The 15,588-nt window shown below is 51.2% G+C and overlaps 5 protein-coding genes across 5 annotated transcripts; 2 read left to right on the forward strand and 3 right to left on the reverse strand.

The window, feature by feature from the left end:
- Nucleotides 1-2,149: 2,149 nt before the first annotated feature.
- Nucleotides 2,150-3,031, reverse strand: COCCADRAFT_34969 (uncharacterized protein; the record flags this gene model as incomplete). Its single annotated transcript, XM_007711944.1, has 6 exons — nucleotides 2,150-2,210; nucleotides 2,243-2,406; nucleotides 2,465-2,527; nucleotides 2,576-2,819; nucleotides 2,873-2,946; nucleotides 2,996-3,031. The coding sequence occupies 6 exons, from the start codon at nucleotides 3,029-3,031 to the stop codon at nucleotides 2,150-2,152; spliced, it is 642 nt and encodes a 213-aa protein (XP_007710134.1).
- A 1,556-nt stretch (nucleotides 3,032-4,587) lies between these two features.
- COCCADRAFT_90485 (uncharacterized protein) lies at nucleotides 4,588-4,773 on the reverse strand (the record flags this gene model as incomplete). The annotated part of the gene is made up of 1 exon (XM_007711974.1): nucleotides 4,588-4,773. A coding segment is annotated over one exon (186 nt), but the record flags the coding sequence as incomplete, so codon positions are not given.
- Nucleotides 4,774-5,086: 313 nt separating this feature from the next.
- Nucleotides 5,087-7,109, reverse strand: COCCADRAFT_34970 (uncharacterized protein; the record flags this gene model as incomplete). The annotated part of the gene is made up of 4 exons (XM_007711945.1): nucleotides 5,087-6,353; nucleotides 6,401-6,629; nucleotides 6,680-7,001; nucleotides 7,068-7,109. The coding sequence occupies 4 exons, from the start codon at nucleotides 7,107-7,109 to the stop codon at nucleotides 5,087-5,089; spliced, it is 1,860 nt and encodes a 619-aa protein (XP_007710135.1).
- Nucleotides 7,110-8,108: 999 nt separating this feature from the next.
- COCCADRAFT_90441 (uncharacterized protein) lies at nucleotides 8,109-9,853 on the forward strand (the record flags this gene model as incomplete). Its single annotated transcript, XM_007711975.1, has 4 exons — nucleotides 8,109-8,399; nucleotides 8,455-8,966; nucleotides 9,012-9,555; nucleotides 9,773-9,853. 4 exons carry the CDS (start codon nucleotides 8,109-8,111, stop codon nucleotides 9,851-9,853), a joined length of 1,428 nt encoding a protein of 475 aa, XP_007710165.1.
- A 1,271-nt stretch (nucleotides 9,854-11,124) lies between these two features.
- Nucleotides 11,125-13,961, forward strand: COCCADRAFT_3273 (uncharacterized protein; the record flags this gene model as incomplete). The annotated part of the gene is made up of 5 exons (XM_007711922.1): nucleotides 11,125-11,617; nucleotides 11,668-11,984; nucleotides 12,036-12,316; nucleotides 12,367-12,724; nucleotides 12,774-13,961. 5 exons carry the CDS (start codon nucleotides 11,125-11,127, stop codon nucleotides 13,959-13,961), a joined length of 2,637 nt encoding a protein of 878 aa, XP_007710112.1.
- Between the last annotated feature and the right edge of the window lie 1,627 nt (nucleotides 13,962-15,588).

Genomic DNA, 15,588 nt, shown 5'->3' on the forward strand with positions numbered 1-15,588 from the left:
ATCTTGGTTTTCCACAGATGAGACGAGGGTTTGAGCGTTCGCATCGAGTGGAGAACGAAGGTCGATTTCCTCCTTTTTGGCGCGAAATGCCATAGTCGTGGGAGTATTGCTTGAGCTAGTTTCAGTCTTTTTTCCTTTCAAAGCTCGCTGGTACATGCGCTCAGCTTGCTCGAACTCTCCTTGCCCGGCGTAGAGAATGCCCAAGCTGCTGACCATCTGGAGTGTCAATGTGTGGTCTAGCCCGAGTGCCCGCTCGTATGCAGCCAGCGTTCGATAGTACATGTGTATAGCTAGGTCGATCTTGCCTTCTTTTACGTAGAGAATGCCTAAGTTTTTAACTGTGTCAAGTGTCGATATGTGGTCTGCCCCGAGTACCCGCTCGTATCCAATTAGCGCTCGCTGGTACATCTGTACCGCACTCTGCAAGTCCTCATCTGCAAGAAGATTCCCAAGCCTATCAAGTAATTCGGGTCGTATCGAGGCCTCGACAGCCTGCTTTCCACCTAACTCACCATTGTCCATCATCCATCTACTAACACGGAGCCCATGCACCATAATCCGCTTCCGCTTCCTCCAGGACTCTACTTCCAGCTTCACAGGCACAAGTGATGCCACCAGAGCTACTGCTAAGCAGCCCAGCACCTGCTGCTCCTTGCCTTTTACCTGGGAACTACACTATCGATGCAGCATCTCGTGCATCGAGTAGCTTTCTGTGTCTTGTTTGTCATCTACAAGCGAGTAGCGTGATAACAGCCTCATTGCATCATGAAATGCTAGCTCGTCCTGAATAACCTCTAGTAGCGAAGTTGGAACATCCATCTCTACAGCTAGATCCTTGCACGCTGATATTAGCTCGTACCATACCTCTCCGCTGTCTAAAAACCCTAACAGCTTTAGTAGACAGCCTGCCCCGTCGCTCTGTCTCTGCACTTGCTCGTATGACATAGTCCAGTTAGTCCCCACGGCATGATAACTCTACTCACTAAGCCCGAAGCGACTGTCATTCTCCATCAGACGAGGCAACGTAAAGATGTAATGCATCGTATATATGTCCGTCGTCACATTCGTCTCGCGTGTGTACGACCCAGCTTGCGTGAGGGCTAGTGGGAGCCCACCGAGAAGTTCAATGACTACGTCGGCATCTGTACAAAACATATTAGTTACGATGTCTCCTTTTAGCAGATAGAGTCTTTCTCGTACATTCTACCGCTCTCCTAGCATTGATCTCGAGTATAGCACGGCCTTGCTCTTCTGTCACTGCTCCCACTTGGACGCCAGACCCAAGCTGTTGAAGGCTAGCCAGTCGGCTCGTAATCAAGATTGACCCGTGATCTGCGTGTGGGAAGTAGTACTCCACGTCATATGCCGGCAGGTCGTCCTGGTTGTGATTATGATAGTCGCTGTCAACGTTATCTATGATCAGCAGCCAGTGAGAGTTTAACGACATAGACAACCATTGCAAGCACTCACGCACCGCCACGTCAGCCTCGACAGCCTCGACAGCGGCCTGGCTGAGTATCTGCGCACCATTAGCTGTCAGCTCGGTGGGCGGAAGTCTCTGCACCATATCAACAAACGAATGCTCAAGGCTGGTCTTAGATGATCCGTCTAGCCAGAATACTGCGCTGAACTGGTGATGGTGCTTTCGCGCAAACTCCACTACTAGCTGCGTCTTACCAACGCCGCTAAGCCCATGGACGATCACTACTTTCCGATGACTCGTGGTGAGAGGAATACCGATAAGAGCCTCCTCAAGGACTTGCATCTCTGCATCTCGGGCGACAAACTGGTGTAATACAGGTACGCCTTTGAGACTAAAGTCGATCTTGTGCTCTCTCACACCTAGTATCATTAACCCATCTTGTTTAATCTAGTAGGGGCTACCATTATAGTTACCTTGAGATTGCGGCCATGAGAGCTGAGGGGATGCCTTCAAGATTTTCCGAAACACATCTGCGAATGTCTCAAAGCCTTGCTCGTGCACGTTCTCGAAGATGTTTATAGACTCAGACGGGACTAGGCGCCCGATGTACCTGTCGATCATAAATCCCTACACTTGTTTTTAACATGGTCACTGTGTGCGGTGTCTATCAACCTTACAGTCGGATCCTGCTCGGATTCAACCTTCCCCACGTTACTCGGCTTAGACTCATAGAACCAAGCGAGTTGAGTCTTGTTTGTCTGGCCCTGCCTCTTTTTTGAAAAGGTGTCTACTAGTTCCTGTAGATAGGCAATGCCTGACTGCGGTATCTGGTAGCCGTGATACTCAAACCACACTGCCTCGAGGATCTCCATCTGCTTCATCCTCTGGGCGCCTCGGAACGGTGTGCCGAAGAGGACCAGACCAGTATTTGACGAGAATATTCCAGGCCATTTTTCAGGGTGCTGTTCGGCTTCTAGCAGTGCCTATGGAAACATTTAGTAATGGCTGCATCGTTTCTAGTACGTCTATCCGTCCTCTTACCTCAAGCACAATCAGCCCGCCAAAGCCGTACGTCACAAACACCAGCGGACGGAACGGAGCACGCTGACAAAGTCAGCGGATACACGACGCCCACTAAGCACGTGCCTGCACCTTTCTTTGTTGCTTCAACACTCTTAGAAACCGCCCGGCCATGAGAGCCATGCCGTGTCGCATTTCTATATGGCCGAACCACAGCGATGCATACCCATACCGCATAATGCGCGCGTTTGGCGCTACCGCTGGTAGCATATCATCCTCGATGAGCCAGTTGCGCCATTGCGGCTCTTCTGCCGTACCAACGTTCTTACACCATCTCTCGTCGGGATAGGCGCCGAGACCATGGATTACAACAATACTAGCCGGCCTGTGAGTTGTAGGTAAACGGAAATTGTACTTAAGCAAGCGTACTCAATGTTCTGCACTTCTTTTGGTGCTTCGCGGAGCACCTTCAGGCCCTCGTCTTTGCAAGTGAACAGCTGATCCTAGCCCTGCGTTAGCCTCGCCACGCGCTCATCCCACAATACGTCTCACTATTGCTAAATCAAGAACGACTTGTAACATTGACATTGCCAGATAAGGGGTTGGGGGTAACAGTAATTGGTAAACGAGAGGAGAGGAGAGCCAGACCGAGAGAGGTCGACGCAGCGAGGCAACCAGCCAGGCTAAGATGCGAAGCTGAAAAGAAGCTGAACGTCACGGGGGTTGGTTGTCGTAGCGATACGCACCACCCTCACCTGCATTGAGCCTGCTGGCTTGCACTAAATTGTGTGGCAGCAAGCCATTCAGGTTGCATGCCACAACTAAATAACCAGCCTGCAACGTTAGTAGAATCTTAATCAGTGCTGCAGCGCCAGCTCACTAGAAAAAGCGCGGTATATAAAATACATGACCTTAATTATTTGCATCTGGTTGACATATGGCGTATCGGCCATGATACTCTGAACCGGAGACCCAGGCGGGGGCCAACCCTCGGGGATCCATTGGGTACCCCTCTGGCCTATGAAGCCACAATCACGTGCGCATAGTAAATAGCAGGCCACACCCCAACCTAACGGAACTGAATACCAAAAAGAAGACTTTACATAAAATACATGGCTTCTATTCTCCTTTAACCTGATCTTAGGCAGCCATGTTTCTTGGTTGTGCGGGATGAACGTTACTACAACATTCTCTCTTAACTAACTAGTCAGAGAATGCATCCCTACCCACACAATACCTACCATTGCATCCCCTTCCCAACCAATATGAAACAAGAGATTCAAGTCCAACAGAGGTATATCCACGTTACACCACTCTAATATAGGCGTGTCTAATAGCTATATACCCACCGAAGGGTATACATATCATCAATAGTATTACTAACCGATTTTCCATGGTTCCAAAGCAGACTCTCACTTGCGTAAATCTTAGAGCCGAAGCTTTAAGGGCTTTATATACGTAGGCTGCTCATTCGTCTTCCCTCTTACCACACATTCTTTCCCCTAAACCCCAATTCCAGCAGGTTAAGATGCGATCTGCTATGCTATTCTAAGAAGAAGAAAAAAAGAATAATAATCTGATACGTTATAATCCCTACATTGCAACTCGGAACCTAAACTATACTAAACCTTGGATTTTCTTTTTGTACTAGTAAGAATATCCACACCCCACACACGCACACGCACACGCACACAAATATCCACTTTGAACCACCCTGAGAAAAAAAAACAGATTATATTCATGGCTTTCCAAACTCACGTTCAGCAGAAACACCAGGTGCAACATAGATACATGTACAACACACCGCACAAGATAGCTTCATGAACAAAATCAGGGTCGGTTGGCGCAATGGTAGCGCGTGGCCCTCCTACTATGCAAGTGATCTACATATAGTAGAGCAAAGCAAAGCAAAGCAAAAAAGGCCAAGGTTGCGGGTTCGAGTCCCGTACTGATCGGACATGAGATGGTTAAATTGTGTGTTCTTGATTGTAACTTGAAGGAGATGGGTGGAGGTGGTGGAGCATATTTTTTTTGGGAAGTGGATATAGACATGTCACGTGCGCTATTGCTGAACATTACGAGAAGACTTGGCTGGGATATGAAATACACTTCACATCACTTAACAATCACATCACACTCAGAAATCAACATGTGTTTTCTTGGAAAAAGAAGTCTGGAATTACGCTCATCATGAAACTCATACACGTCATGAACATATCCGCAGCTAAATGAAGCACGAAAAGGGACAAGACTACTAGTAAAGCCAGGCGCACAAACTCCACCCCCCACCATTGGTGACGAGACAGTAGAAAAAAAGTGGAAAAGTTGAAAAAGAATAACAAGAAGAGAACAAATCGACGCACTCCATGCGCCGGCCCTCGACTAAGTATCAAGCAGAGATATCCCAAAAGGCCAATATGCTAACATTGGCAATTCCCAAAAACGCCGGAGCCCCATAATATGTAAAAAGACATTTGCAGCGCCAAAAGCCAGGCAGGTATGCTGGATGGTCGAGAACTTGACTTGGACAGGAGAGAAACGAAGCGAGCACAATCGTAATAAATGTAGTGTCCCGTGGCGCCATGCTAGAACTCCGTTGCGATGGAGATGGAGACTAAGAAGTGGAAAATCCGGAAACGTTCATCATGCTTTGGTTCGTGAGATGGCGTTGCCGACGCTGCCAACACGGCCGCTGGTTTTTCGTACACCAGCCTTTCCATCGGTGCTTCGCCGCGAAGGACTTGATCGCACCTTGGTCATGCTGATGCTGCCATTGCCGCTCTTCTCCTTTGGTGTCTTTGGCCGCGCGCCGGTTGGTGCGGTGTTCTCGAGATCGCTCTCTTCGCCGTAGCCAAAAGATGTGTGTGTTACCGAAGTCTGGATGACAGACGTGGTGCTGAAAGCACGGCGTTGTTTATCCTTAAGGGTGGGCGAGCGCTGGGGCGAACGCGACGATGTTCGTCGGGCAATCTGGCGAAGGTGGAACTCCTCGTCTGACTCGCCGTCGAAGCGTGTAATCTCCGCCCTGACCTCTGTGTGCGACTTTGTGAATGGCTCGTTCTCGTCAATGCGCTGGGGTGACTGTCGCGATCCGTTGCCGTAAAGCTTGCTAGTCTTTCGCGGCTGGCCAGGTGTCGGCGCCGGCAGGTTGTCGTCTAACACACCAATATGTCCTGAATTGCTTCGCTCGTTCGACTCAATCTCGCCCAGAGCTGCGCGCTTCTGCGATCCGTTGGGGGGAGTAAAGGTTTGTCCGTTGCTAGCAAGGCGTTGCTTGTGCGATGACTTTGTGGGTGTGGAAGGTACCATCTGAGCATACTTGGCCTTCATGGTGTCCTCGTACCACCACTCGCGGAAAGTGCCCTGGTTCAGGTGCAGCCAGTGCTGTTGAGGGCCCACGACCATTCCTGGGCGCATGAATCGCATGTAGGCGATGATCTCGTTGGCAGTGAAGCCGTGCTTGTAGATGAGGTATGCTCCAATGAGGCAGCCAGTTCGTCCAAGACCAGCCTTGCAGTGGACGGCGATGCCTCGCTTTTGTACAGTGATCATCTCGTGTGCAAGGTTGACAAACTTGCGAACAAGGGATAGAGGCGGGCATGTTCCATCGTCGAAGATCATGTTCAGGTGCTGAATGCCCAGCTTGGTGAAGTATGAGGACGAGTACAGCTCCGAGTTTAATCGAACGACGAGGCCGACGTTGCGCGCGCAGAAATGTGAGAGTACGTTCTTGAAAGGGCTAGGAAGGTCGGATCTTTGAACCTCGGCAATATTGGAAGGAAGCGTCGCATACATGGGCGAGGAAGCGGGGATCTCGTGTGTGGGCTTTTGTTGTGGCGAGGCAAAGGCAAGGAAGTCGGGGGTGATCCAGTTGAAATCTCCCATATCTACACGCTCGTACTTTTCGTATCTGTCAAAGTCAGCAGCTGAGAGAAAAAGCAAAAAGGGCACACGTACTCCTCCAGACTAAAGTCCTTGAGTCCGCAGAGGCCTTCTTCCTTGGCTTTCCAGACACCGTAGATGACATCCTGGATGTTGAGCACATAGTCAGCCTGGCTGTAGCCGGCGTCGCGGAAGGGCATGCAGGGAGGATCCATTTGTGCGATGGGTGCGAGGGCCAGGTGAGGAGGCCATGACTGGATAAGCACCATGTAGCATGCCAGGATACAAGCAGCGTTTGCGCGACCTAAGCACGTTAATTGGTGCGCAAAAGCGGCAGAGATGGAGTGTTCTTACTCCTCGAGTCGGCGTTGCTCCAGAAGACGACTGCGCGATCCTCATTGGCGGGGTCGCCTAGTACCTCGTGCAGCTGAACGGCGAAGCGGTACAGGTGACCAATGTGAAGTGGGCCAAAGTCACCGTGGAAAGCATTGTACAAGAGTGTCTTGTCAATGCTAAAGTAGACGGGCGGGAGCACCTTGTGTGCTGGAGCTGTAGGGCCGCCATGGGCGCGCGACGAGCGCTTGGAAGGCGACTGCGACTGCTTGGGGTAAGGGAACGGGGTAGACGCATCCGGAGCATACGTGTACGAGGCCAGGTAGAGACGGTCTTGGATGTACTAAGGGGCGCAGGATCAGTATTTAGACCAATGGCGCATTGTTTTGGCGGTTGTTTTGGTGCTCACCTCAATGACCTGGCCGTAGCTGGTCGTGGACGCGCGAGGCATTTTGGAAGTCCGCTCGCGGTGCGAAGACATGAACAGGAGGGGGCGACTCTCAAAGTGCTTGCCTGTTACAGCGGGAGGAAGTGGCGATGGGCTACGGCGCACGAAGATATGGGAGCGTCACGAGAGGCCGACTTGGGATGAGAGCAGCAGACTCGGCGGCGCGGCGCAGCGGAGGCGGGCGGAGAGGTGGTGGTGAAGGAGAGGCTGGCGGCGAGATGGCGAGAAGGCCGTCTGCTGTTCCTGCTGCGGTCTGGGTTAAGGAATAATGGTAGAGATGGCCGTGGTGCAGGAGTGGTTGCAAGTTTAAGCACATGTCGGTGTTGTTGTTGTTTACAGGCGCACGGACGGCGGCACTAGCTCCGCTCCATGGTTTCGGCACACCCGCCAACAGCATCACAACAACTCTGGACGAGGGGGCCCGAGCGCCATGACAACAAGGCACGAGCGGCCGTCCTCCCCTACTGCGCATCCGCCGCACTGCCCGTTGTTATGCTCCTGCAACATGCACCGCTGAGTTGGCCACTTGTAGCCCCTCTCTACCCGGCCTGGACTGCTCTCGTCTCTAAGGAAACCAACGCTGTCGGCCTTCTCCCTGCAGCCGTCGTTCCTCCTAGTACATGACCTCACAGGGTCCAGTGCCACAGCCCATGTGCTTCTGCATCTGCATCTCCATCATGCCGCCATTGCTGCCACCCGGCTGCCATGGTAATGCTGACACCCGTCACACAAGCACGCAGGTCCGCCCCTGTGGCTTCACCCTGATTGCCGTGCCTGCAGCTATCCTGCAGGGGAACTGGTGTTGTGTGGTGTTGTGTGGTGTGGTGTGGGTAGACATGTGTATACAATACGTACATGTCTCCAACGGTATCGATAAGACGCTTATTGGCCATCGCCAAACATGCACCTTGTAAAACATAACATCACCTGACGACCGCAACTAAACTCCCCCCACGCCTCATCACAACAACATTCACCCATCTCCAAAATCGCCCTGTGGAAATGATACGCAGAGGCAGAACCGAGGGATGGCTCAAACAGCCCATTGATGCATTGCCTACCTGGGCCGCTTTTCACGGCGTCACCTTCAACAAGGTCAAAATTGGTCCCCTGCCTGGCCATGAGGACAGAGGCTCAACCGTCATCGCCGACCAGAACCTCCAGGGAGGCAATGTCGACCCTCTCATCGTAGTGCCCAAAGAATTGATCATCTCTCGTCACAATATAGATCTCCTTGCAAAGTCGGATCATCGTCTACATGATCTTCTCGAAGCCCTTGGAGACTTTGGAAGGGTGCGTGATAGACTCTGGCAACCCACAGAGTACCCATAATAGTAACACTCTGCAGACAACAAGAGGCGCCGTCCTCTCATTCCTGCTCCTCCAAGCTACCATCTGTTGCCCAGACACAAAGGATGTGGGTCTGCTGAATCCTCTAACACAGTATATCAAGTTTCTCCCGGATGAGCTTCTTCCCACTTTTTGGACAGAGGAGGAGCGAGAGCTTCTCGTCGGAACCACGCTCAAGCCTGCCGTCAGCGCAAAGCTCAATAGTCTACTGCGCGAGTTTGAGAACCTGCGAACCGCTACAGAGTCCATCCCATGGTGCAATAAGTTTTGGTGGGACGAAGAAGACGGCATGCTCACCTTTGATGATTGGATGCGAATCGATGCAATGTACAGGTCCAGAGCCTTGGAATTCCCAGGTGCTGGCGATTGCATGATGCCATGCGTCGACATGGCCAATCACGCATCGGGTAATGCCACAGCCGCCTTATATGAAACAGATAGCAACGGGAATGGCTTGCTCCTACTTCGAGAGGGCCAAAATATTGAACAAGGGGGCGAAGTAACAATCACGTATGTCGCCAAAAACGGACAAAAACAATGCGCTGACAAACGTAGCTACGGTGACGACAAAGGCGCGTGCGAAAACATCTTCTCATATGGATTTCTCGAAGATGGTATGGCCTCTGCAAAAGTCATGTTCCTGGATCTCGACATTCCAGACGATGATCCTCTCAGACCTGCAAAAATGTATGTCTCAACAGAAGCGCCAGGATTTCGCATCTTCGAAAAAGACGGCGAGATACATTGGGAAGGCGACTTCATATGGCTTGTTGTAGTCAACGAGGAAGATGGATTAGACTTCAAGGTCAGACAAACCACCGATGGCAAGAAAAGCATCCAGGGTTTTTGGAGAGAGAGTGAGCTGGATACCTCCAAGCTACGTAAACATCTTGAAGAGGACGCAACTTGGGACGTATTCCAGCTGCGTGCGACAGTCCTCCTGCAAGCCCGCATTGATACGCAGATCGAGGCGCTCAGGGGCGCTGAAGACATCAAGCGCGAGGACACTATTCGTGAATTACCATGGAAACTAGCAGAGCGGCTCCGAAGCTTAGAGCTGGACATGCTCCAACGTGCCGCATCCGTCTTTGACAAACAGGTGAGTACCATCTCTTCTTCTCGCGCCCCACGTCCTTCGTTTCAAGATGGTTATATATTTCACTGTTCATCGGTAAGGATACAATCCTCACCGCCTGGGTTGCCAAGTGCATGTTGGTGCAAGTCGGCAACGTGCGCCTGATCGACCACACGTGCAGAACGCGTCCCTGCAGCTGCCACGTGCAACAAGGAACAGACACTAACGCTGACTACTACAGAGAGCAAAATTGTTAGATTCACCCACTGTCATACACTATCTGGGTATGGATGAACAGGAGGAAGAAGTTGATTTTTCCTGAACAAGCATGGATCAATCCAGTCCTACTTGCTTTCTCATAGGCACGGCGATATCAGTGACAGATCATCCGGAAGCAAGCGCATTCACCACAAAAGATGCAACGAAGCAGTGATTTTCTGCCATGTATATCGCATCGCTCACTTATCTGATAATATGCCTTCTCCTATGGCCGGCACACAGGTATTCAATATTAGAGTATAGCTTAGCAGTCGTGATGAGTTGTAGTGTCGTATGTAGACTGTAGACAATACGATCACGCCACGTCGTACGTTCAACAGAGATCAGCTACCCAATACCAATGAACGGTATGCAAGATGTCTTTTCTGCAAAGCTAAGGGCGATCCTCATGGCTTGAGTGGGATCAACCGCTTGTCACTTTGTGTACTAAGCAGCATTCTTCTAGAACAATATCAGGGTAGCCCAGGATTGCGCTTGTTTGCTTGGGTAAATTCAAAAAGCCCGTAGCAAGGGTGGCACGCACATGGAGTAGATATCGAGAGAACATAGAGTAGTGTATATGAATACGAGCAGCAAATGAGGCGTGGTTTCTTAGCGAAAAGGCCTCTGGTACTATACCCTCCATGAAGATGACTCGTGGGTCGACTCCAATAACGACAGTTCTACGCCGGTCTAGCGTGTCACGAGGCAGACGAGGGGAATAAGGCCCAACATGCGCACTGTGGCTGACGTCTTTCATGTTGTTTCGTCAAGGCCAACACTCCGTGGAGGATCAAAGGGCCGATCATCACACGCGATGAGGGACGCCGAGAACGGCCGTCAAGCAGCAGTCAGCCCCGCATGCTGATCGCAGCCAGTCATGATTAAGGTTTGGTGGCTAGTGATGAGCGAAAATGTATCGGCAACGACGCCTGCTGCTCGTCTGTGGCCTGATGGGATTGGGATGGCGCCTTTCCGCCCCCGCAGCCACCCACAAATTCCCCAGAATCTGACTAGACCAGGGTGGCAGGTGGCAGCTTTATGTACATTTGCCAGGCCGCTCCGATTCTTCCGCTCACCTTTAACCCCCTCGTTCAATCTGGGCACACGCTCACCTCGACTTTAACCGGCTGTATCTACACTGCGACACCAGCACACGTCTCTCGACGCCAACCACAGTCAAACTCTGCCGACTACACGCTTTTCGCAAACTCAGGAACGCCGGACCATCGCATGACAGGACCCAACACTACCTACTAGCGACTGCCCGTTGGGCCTACGACAAGCAGCACTTCCACACCATTCACGACGCGTGGACACGAAAATATCGCCACCATGCCCGGAATATTGCCCATGAAGGTCATCAAAGTCGGCTCGAGCTGCCAGAGCCGCATCGCCCAAGCCTGCGATCGTTGTCGCTCCAAGAAGATACGATGCGATGGTATCCGCCCCAGTTGCACCCAGTGTACAAATGTTGGATTCGAGTGCAAGACGAGTGACAAGCTCAGTCGTCGTGCTTTCCCAAGAGGATACACGGAGTCTTTAGAAGAGCGCGTCCGTGCTTTGGAAAGCGAAGTTCGGGAACTCAAAGACCTGCTGGACGAAAAGGACGAAAAGATTGACATGCTATCGCGGATTCACTCGCATTCTCCAGCATCGCAAGCACCTGCAAGACGAGCATCGCCACAATCTCCGGGAATATCGGACGGCCGTGAAGAGTCACAAGAGAAGGACGACACATTCAAGGTGCAGCAGGCACCACATCTCCTCGACGATGTAAATCATGATTCTTACTTTGTAGGCAGTTCGGCTGGACGAACACTTGTTGGTACGATCTTTGCTCCCTCTCCGGCAGCACCCATGTCTGACATTTCGCAGAGGCCTTCAAGCAAAAAGCACAAGAAGCAGGCAGACTCTCAACTGACGTTGACTCGAGTGTCTTCTTCGGCGCAGGTGCAAAGCCAGCTGCCACTCAATCAAAACGTCCAGTATCGTTCAAGGCTCCTCCTCGTCTAGTCTCAGACCAGATGGTCAACATATTCTTCCAGGAGTGGGCACCGCTGTTCCCAGTCCTGCATCGTCCAACCTTCTTAGGTCTATACGAGCAATATGTTGCCAGCCCAGACACTATGACCGACAAAAAGTCCATTGCCCAACTCAACCTTGTTTTTGGAATCGCTGCACTTTCGAGCGACGTACGTACCCGAAACCTGTCGCGTGCTTGACTACAAACTGACACTTCGCAGCCTCGCGACGGCCAAGATGTCGACTCTTTCGAAGCCCAGTGGCAAAGCGCGATCAAGAGCTTCTTGATGGCCAACGATATAACAACTCTGCAGTGTCTTGTTCTTGCTCAGATCTTCTGCCTCTTGAGAGCGGATTACTCTCAACTGCTCAAGTACAAAGGCTTGGCTGTCGGCCTGTCACAACGTCTTGGCCTGCATCAGTCCCAGAAGCGCTTCGCACTTGACGCGCTGACATGTGAAACACGCAAGAAGACGTTTTGGTCACTCTACACTGTTGACTGGTAAGCTTGTGTCACTGAGAAATCGCCGCCACGTTGCTGATTATCTGTAGCTTTTCTGCTGCACACATTGGTCTTCCGAAACTGATTCGCGAGGAAGATGTGCACTGTGAGTATCCTGCAGATGCTGATGACGAATACGTCACAGAGAAGGGATTCCTGCCGACATTGCCGGGCGAGTATACCAAGCTCTCCAGTGCGCTAGCGCTCTTCCGCCTGTCACGTATCCTGTCCAGGGTTCTCATGGAACTCTATCCCGGATCTGCGTCTCATGACATCTCTTTCCGCACCATAGCAACGTTGGCCGACGAATTAGAGGACTGGCAAAGCAACCTTGCACCGCACCTCAAGCTCACATTCGCACAAGACAAACCCAGCACCAACGTCACTAGCAGCCGTTCTCCGATTTTGGTATGTATAATCTGCATGACGCGAGGTGCCTGAGTACTAACAACGCCAGTCTCTTGCATATCACCACGTCAGGGCTCTGGTGTACCGTCCAGCTGTTGTTGCCAATCTTGGCGACAGAGCGTCTTCGGCTGTCGTAGCCGTTGGTGATGCCTGTAAACACATTGTGCAGATTGTCGAGCTCCTCGATGAACGCAAACTCAGCTTCTCCTTCTGCCTCAACCGCAATGAGGTTCTCGTGCAAGCTGGTTTCGGTCTGCTTTTCCAGGCGCTCAACCTGGCCCGCGAAGGCAAGCTCATCAAAGAAAGCAACCGTCTCATTTGTACTGTCATGGACATGCTCGAGCACGGAAATGCCGCTGGCTACCCTGACTTCCGCCGGATAGGCTGTGGCATCGTGGCTGTACCAAACGTGGATCAGATGCCAGCACCACCCCTCTCGCGGCACAACTCTGATCAAAATATGGGCGCGCCTCTGGATACTTTCCGTGCCACACAAAAGTCGCTCAAGGCTTTGGCGGCACGCTTCTCCCCAGGTGCCTTGAAAGCTACTCGTGCAGACGCTCGGGAACCGCGTCGTGCAACGCTTCCTGCTCTGTCGCCACACGTAGGCTCTCATCCTAACCACTCGTCAACGAGTTTATCTTCAATTCGGTCAGAACCTCCGACAGCCCGCTCAGAGCCAACTTTGAGCCCATTGTCTCACCGTGCATCCTTCTCAATGCCAAACAAGCGCCACCCGAGCCAATCTGGTAGTCAACAGCAGCAGCAGCAGCAACGCAATATCGACTACATGTCTTTCCCGATGGATCCATTAGCTGGTTATGTGATCTCAAATAGCAACCAAGCTATCAAGTCGGAGGTTTCGCCAGCAGATTGGGAGCGTCTTCTCTCATCACTGGACAATGGACAAACAAACATCTACGATACAATTTATGGCGGTCCACCAGCCGACGCTCTACTCGATATGACACCCTTGTCTGCTACCACTGACAGCAACACTACATGGTCGCCCAATGTCTGGAACTGGAACAGTTACGCCTCCGAGGCCCCACCACCCCAGAGCGTTCTGAGCTTCAGCGATGAGAGCTTGACTAGCGGAGAAGAATTCAATAATGCTGCTTGCGAATATGGGTCTACGCCTGGTAGCGATGGCCTGTACCCGGGTATCATGATCCCTGGCGATTACGAGGATACCGCGAATCTGGTTGGGCTGGACGGCAACTACTCCGGATTGTGAGGTATGGGTATAATGATGCAACGACGTGATGATTGGTTTATATATTGGAAGATATGCGTCTAGTGTAAATAGGCGTCTGGGGATTTGGAGTCCTTTGGATTTGGTTCACAGTTTCATTTGACTTTTAGTTTTTGTTGTCTATTTGAGATACCAAGCTCTCCACAAGAGCAAAACCGCCGCTGGGTGGACGAGATTCCGAGTCGTTCTTCCCTTTGTCATTTCTATTCGGCAGAATGTAGGGTTCATTATTGGATATAATCTTTTTAGTTTCATAATCATTCAACTATCATCACGAGTGTTCCGGATATCTTCCTTCTTTTTTTAAAAAACTTTCAAAAGATAAGTGATTCAATTTATCCTTCATTATCTCCAAAATACCCTTCTTATAGCATGGTACCTGGCAAAACACCCCCAAGCATCTTATCTCCTTACCTTGCCACTTTCTTTGGATAGCCCGAGTTTCAGATTCACTACACACCATCGTACCCAGAAATGCGTACATCGCAATCAGCCTAAATTACCCCAGACACAGCGCGCAGGGCTGAAGAAGCATTTAATGAATCCGGGGTCTATACCTGACACACACTCACCTGCTCACGTGCCCTTTCTTCCAAAAATCTCGCCCACTCATTCCACAGGAAAAACTTTCTACCCAACAAACAAACTTCATCAAATCTCACCCGCACCCACCCACCCTCCCTCCTTCTCACCGCTCTCTCTCCCGAACCCTCAAACCCACCGACCGAACCCCCCCTTGTCCGGCCCTCTCTTTCCCTTCCTCCCTCCGGAGCCTCTCCGGACAAAAGGAAAAAAAAGAAGGGACTCGAATCATGTTTGCTGCAAGTTTCAGCCACATTGTGCGCCACGCGGTCGTCACGACTGGAACATTGGAACAGTCCGTTTTCACCGCAGTAGTAGAGTAAGAATGAACAAAAATTTGTATAGTTGGGTGAGTGTGGAAAGGCGCATCTCGTACGCACGTAGTACCGTACCCAGATGCCGAGGTAAGGTATCTTGGTCATACGTGACCGGCATTTTCCAGAGGTTTGTGTCAAGTACGGGAGGGAAGGAGGGGCGGGGAGCTAGGGCTTGACATGGAAACATCACGGAGCACGGAGCACAGAACATGGGCACCGGAACATGGACTCGGGATGCGGACATAAAGAAAGTGGTGCGATACTGGGATGATTGCAAAAACAGCCAAACAAGGGAAAAACTGTGTATGGGGGAAGACCGAACCAGTCGTGCAGCGCCTCGTGGTCTTACACGTGGGGGGAGGATGGTGATTATGCGGGGTAAAGAAAAAACAAAAAAACAAAAACAGGGTGAGGCTGGGGAAGGTTCTTGCAAGGGTGTTGTGAGCGGAGGAGGGGTTGGTTAGTTGGTCTGGGGGGAAAAGAAGGTTTCATGGTTCGTAGTTCTTGATTTCTCTCTCTCTCTCTGCGGATTCATGCTTTTTACATTCCCACCCTTTCTCACATCTTGTCTGCGATATATCTCTCGTTTTCTCCAGTGAAGCAAGAAAATAAACTGCGAAAGCATACACATACAGCGTAAACATTGTATACTCCAGAAGCCCCTCCCCCTCCCCCATATATCAACATCTTCCCTTCGTACAAGAAAAACC

Source organism: Bipolaris zeicola (assembly GCF_000523435.1).
Source record: "Bipolaris zeicola 26-R-13 unplaced genomic scaffold scaffold_36, whole genome shotgun sequence".
NCBI lineage: Eukaryota > Fungi > Ascomycota > Dothideomycetes > Pleosporales > Pleosporaceae > Bipolaris > Bipolaris zeicola.